A 5,346-nucleotide genomic window follows, 5' to 3' on the forward strand; every position below is an offset into this window, starting at 1 on the left:
CAAACACCTTGACAGAGCTTGAAGAGTTTTGAAAATAATAATGGGAAAATATTGTACAATCCAGGTGTGCAATGCTCTTAGAGACTAACCCAAGAAGCCTCACAGCCGTAATCAGTGGTAAAGGTGTTTGTGACATATATTGACTCAGGGGGGTGAATACTTATCTAATCAAGGTATATTAGTGTTTCATTTTTCACAATTTATAAAGAAATCTTAGATTTTTCCCCCCATTTTGACATTAAAGAGTATTTTGTGTAGATCATTTACAAAAAAAATGACAATTAAATCTATTTTATTCCCACTTTGTGACAAGAAATCCAAGAGGGGTGAATACTTAAAATACCCACTGTATTGGGGAAGTACTATGAAACTGTAACTAGGGAAGAGGATTTATAGTTTATTTCTTTTGATACAACATAGATTATCGGATGGGATGGAATCAAAAAAATCTAAACAAGTGTTACAAAACATCAGATTAAAGTTATGGATTTTTGAACAGTGATCAAATCTCTTGACTTGGTCAAACATGAAGGCCAGATTGAACATGAAATCTCTGTCAGTGAAAGGAAAAAAACAAGTTTGCAAAATGTAAAATTTTATTTTCAAAAATTTAAGCAACAGATTACACAGTTAACTTTCAGCAAATGCAATCCTAATTTAAACTGTACTCACATTCGGGACTTCAAAATGAAAGACTCACATACTTACACACAATCTATCTATAATATACAAAAAATAATACAGAATAAATATTAAAATGGCCACAAGAGAAAACGTAAATTATTGAAAACAATCCGTAGAGAGCAAATGTAGGGAAAGTATAAACATGAAGGTATGCCTTAAATGTTTTTTTCCTTTAACACTTTTTACAAATTGTGCAAGATTTCATACTAAGGCTCTGGTCTTGAAGTGACAGTTGTCTGAAGATTCACACACACGTGCCCGCACACACACACACTCCCTGTGCTCTGAGCACTCTGTGGGGTGTACATAGCAAACCTTTGCAGAATAAACAATGGGCTGCTCTGCTGAGTGTACGACCTGTGATGCTTATGTGAGTGGACCAGCTTTTTAAAATGAACATGCACTTCACATGGATGTGAAACGAATCAAGGACTTTTCAGGAGTGGATAAGAAAACCCAACAACTGAAAAACAGAACAATATCAGAACCATTATGGCAAGAACACCTGGAGTGGCTTCAGCAATACTGTAACAATATTTCAGTGTTTAGGGAACATGGATGTGACACATTTAAGTATATCTTCACTCTCTTTTTTAAGGTTTGTTTGTTCTCAAAAAGCAAGGTTTTTCTCCAAACATCATTTAATCTGTTTAGTTTTTTTGTCAAATGTGAGCAGATTCAGAAAAATAACTATTCCAGACAATAGGGACTTACGGATCATAAAACTACAAGAAATAATTTCTAAATTTAAGTTGCAACTTCAAAACCACACATCATTATTCCCTTAATTTAAGCCCCCCACCCCTGCCCCCCTCACCCCCCAAAATAAAAAAAAGATATCACTTACATTAAAACCAATTTAATCCTCTTGTGAAGGTGTATTCCAACAGTTAGTCACCCAACATTGTTTTGCTTTACATACAGCGAATGGGGTGTCTGTTGCAAATTAAAGCATTCATTGTTTAGTTAGAGGGGAAAACAAGTTGTCCTTGCACCTTGCAATGCAGCCGTTGATCAAAAAAAGCATCTTTACATCTTCTTTTTAGTGCAACTTTTAAATGTAAAACAATTCCAGTGACTCCTTAGAGGAAATCGTTTCTTAGTTTTCTGGGGGGGTTTCACCGTAATCTTTTACCTCACTGAATTATCTTCCAAATATCCAAAGCAAGGGGTCAGTCCTTTGTTTTTGTAGTTTCACCATTTTAATTTTTCTTCTTCTCTGCTTCTAAATTACCTTCCACAGCAGTTGTTTACTAGAACATAAACATAGGAAGGGTTCTCAGCTACCTGCTTATTTCATTCCCTTCAACCTCCATGTATGATGTTCAATCACAGAACCAAGGGAGTGATTGACAGTCCAACTTCTGCCTCAGAAGAGAGGGGAGGAGGAGGAGGAACAGGAGGATGAAGAGAAAGAGAGCTGTACAATGGGACAAAACCCAAATTGATGTCAATCAGTGGAGGAGTGGAAGGAAAAAAACAACCCAAGCCTTCATATAACGCAGTAAGGTTCCCTAGGTAACCTGGATTTTCTGCAGTAAAGGAGAGTGGTGCTGAAGCAGCGCCGGAGCTCCCTGTTGGAGAAGATGCAGATAAAGGGGTTGACTCCCGCCTGGGCGAAGCTCATCCACACCGCCGCGGTCAAGTACCCCCCTGGTACCGCGGGGCCCCTGGCAAACACCCTCCAATAGCAGGCCACTAGGTAGGGGCCCCAGAGCGTGAGAAAGAAGAAGGTCATGATGAAGAACATCCTACTTATCCTCTTTTCAGTCTTAAACTCATCCAGCACCAGCAGGCGTCGCCGGCCCACTGCATTACTGTTCTGCCTGATCCCCAGCAGGGTGGGCGGGGTGGGGCCCCTGCCGAACCCCGCCAGCCAGTTAGCCGCAGCTTGGCCGCTGGCCCCGGGGCCATGGAAGGTCCAGTTCTGGCTGACGGCAGGCACGAACTGGACCGGTTTCATCTTCCGTCGGTCGTGGACGAAGAAGATTAGCTTGAGGTAGACAAGCTGGGTGGCCAGGAGGATCAGGGCGAGGAGCAGCATGAAGCCCAGGGAGTCGTTGGCTCTGAATGAGCGGTGCTGGAACGTACACTGGTCCTCCTCCCTGATGAAGGAGTACGTCCCCACGTCCAGCACCGGGGGAAAGGCCATGGCCACCGACAACGTCCACACCATGCAGATGACTGCCAGACACGTCCAGAAGGTGAGCCTCTTGGTGTAGAAGCGGTGGTGGGCTATGGCCAGGTAGCGTGTCACACTCACACAGAAGAGCATGAACGCTGTGTGAAAGCAGGACAGCACCCCCAGGAAGGCTATCACTTTGCAGGTAAGCGTGCCGTACGTCCAGGTGGAACCATTCTTGACGGAGGTGAAAACAAAGGGGAAGCAGATGGCGGAGCGCAGGATGTCCGAGGCGCACAGGTCCAGCAGGAAGTAGTATGGTGCGCGGTGCAGGCTCTTGTCTTTGACCAGTAGGATGGAGATCAGGAGGTTGCCAACGACTCCGACTCCAATGATAAAACCCAGGGATGTCAGTTTAAGAAACGTGGCGAGAGGAGAGACATTCTGCAAGATGTTGTGGTCCCCTGCATGGCTATAGTTCGCCATAGATGGAGGAGGGATCATAAAGATGTAGTAGCTTCAGCCAAGTATCATTATCTAGAGGCGGCAGGGGGAGGCGATAGATCCATTTGTTGTGCTTTGAAGCAGATTCCCGGCTTGTAAGCAGCCTCTCTTCTACGGCATCCTTTGTTCTTTTGTCTCATCACACCTAAAAATACCTGAAAAATACCAGCCACCGATCAGGATTCACTCATACTCTTTTTACATTGCATTGCACCCTCGAGCCTGTATCTGGGTGTATGATAAACTACAATTCCCCCTAGCCTTTGTCATTTATTTTCCATTTTCAGTTGAATTGCTCATTGCATTTATAATGGTATGCAGTCAGTACAGAGCAGTGCCCTAGCTAGAAAACTTAAGTCTACAGATGAGCTTAATAAGACACAAGCATTAATCCTGGTTACAATAATATACTTTCTTTTATGGGCCACCCTTTTAGAAACCCTTTTAGAAAATACAAGCAATATTATGATAAGACAACGTTTTAAGTCACTATTAAAGGGGAAATGCATATCATTTTATGTCTGGTAGGAAAGGGGGTAAACAAAAGGGCTCCATTCGATTTGGCCGTTTTATTAAGTCGTAAAACGTGTTTAACATTATGCAGCAAGAAAGCTGTTGATCACACCCAAAGACCCTGCAGAATTGATCTGACCAGGGGATGCTTACTATAAACTCTGCCTGTGCCTTCATGATTTGTTGAAAATTAACGGATGTTGCATACAGCATAAAAAGCATCCATGTTTTTGTCTGGTTAACCGTTGACTGGAATTACACGGCAGACGTTATAATAAACTATTCACCTGATTAAGGAGGTTTATTGACCTGGGCTTTTATCTATTTCCCAGCTCAGCTTTGATTTTAGGCGATAGAATATCGAATCTCACGAGCATATTAACAAAGAACACCGTCTTTATATTTGATACCCTATGAATAGTTTACTGATGCTTATAAGAATGAGGTGATAAATCCAATTCGGCATTTCGATGCAAATAAATCACGAATTAAATAAACAATTCAATACTAGATAGCTATGCAAAAACATGACATATTCGTTTTAATTTTATATATATATATATCAAACAAAGGCTATTCGTGGCGGTTATTTTCCGAATTCTGTCATTATAGCAGAGATGCACTTTTAAGCATTATCTATCCTTCGGATGAGCGTCATACGAGTGGTTCCCATGCATTTTGGTTGGAATTCATTCGATTACAATATATCTTTCTCACCGTTCACTGTTGGATTGAACATTACAGTGTAGCGAATCCGCACGTCCATTAGGCAGAAGAATTTCCAAGAACCCGCTATGAATTGAAGGGAATCCAAAACCACAGAAAATAAGCCAATAAAAATCGAAATAACTGCCAAGATATCAATTAAAAGCATACCTGTTGATATTCCTTTTGGTTTCCCTGGAGCGTATTTACATTGTAGAAGCCACTTTTCTGTAAAAAGCTTGGTTTGTTGCCTGCCTGCCCTTTTACCACAGTGAATATACAGTAAACGGAACAGACGGAGCATGCGCACTGATCCTATTTGTGATCCAAGACGTGTCTTGTCTCTTGTTGCAGCACTATAGTCTCTGGTGGCAACATCTTCTCAATGGGTGCAGCATCAAAAGTCCCTCGTTACCTTCGTCAGTCATTATAGCCTACAGTGGGAGAGAGTGCGACCGGATCACTCATTCTGAGATTCATTGCAATAGATTCCCATTTCTGCATAATATGCGTTTAGGTTATAGTCGACCTATATAGCTTATCAATTCTACTAAGCCTATAGGCGGCTCCCACGTTCCTATGCACTAGACCTACACCCACACCCAACACTAATTCAGAAGCAAGGATTAACAACAACAAATCCAGTAGATGTAAAATGTGGTTTTTAGATAATGCTATATTACATTGCTTCATGTATCATGTCATAAATTAATATGTAACAGTAACTGAGGGGTTAAACTAGGTGATGGTTCACCTCAGGCTAAACTGACTTCTCATATGTATAATTAACAAGCACTTTATACAGTATGTGTGTTGGT

At 41.5% G+C, this 5,346-nt stretch overlaps 1 protein-coding gene across 2 annotated transcripts; it reads right to left on the reverse strand.

The window, feature by feature from the left end:
• Nucleotides 1–578: 578 nt before the first annotated feature.
• Nucleotides 579–5,073, reverse strand: LOC129865334 (probable G protein-coupled receptor 85). 2 transcript variants are annotated; one of them, XM_055938021.1, is made up of 2 exons: nt 4,700–5,073; nt 579–3,465 (listed from the first exon to the last, which is right to left on the reverse strand). In XM_055938021.1, exon 2 carries the CDS (start codon nt 3,308–3,310, stop codon nt 2,177–2,179), a length of 1,134 nt encoding a protein of 377 aa, XP_055793996.1. In that variant the 5' UTR covers nt 3,311–3,465; nt 4,700–5,073; the 3' UTR covers nt 579–2,176. The 2 variants fall into 2 exon arrangements, with proteins under 2 accessions (XP_055793996.1, XP_055793997.1); XM_055938022.1 differs by having other exon boundaries at nt 4,541–5,073.
• Nucleotides 5,074–5,346: the final 273 nt, after the last annotated feature.

Source organism: Salvelinus fontinalis, chromosome 11, assembly GCF_029448725.1.
Source record: "Salvelinus fontinalis isolate EN_2023a chromosome 11, ASM2944872v1, whole genome shotgun sequence".
NCBI classification, from domain to species: domain Eukaryota; kingdom Metazoa; phylum Chordata; class Actinopteri; order Salmoniformes; family Salmonidae; genus Salvelinus; species Salvelinus fontinalis.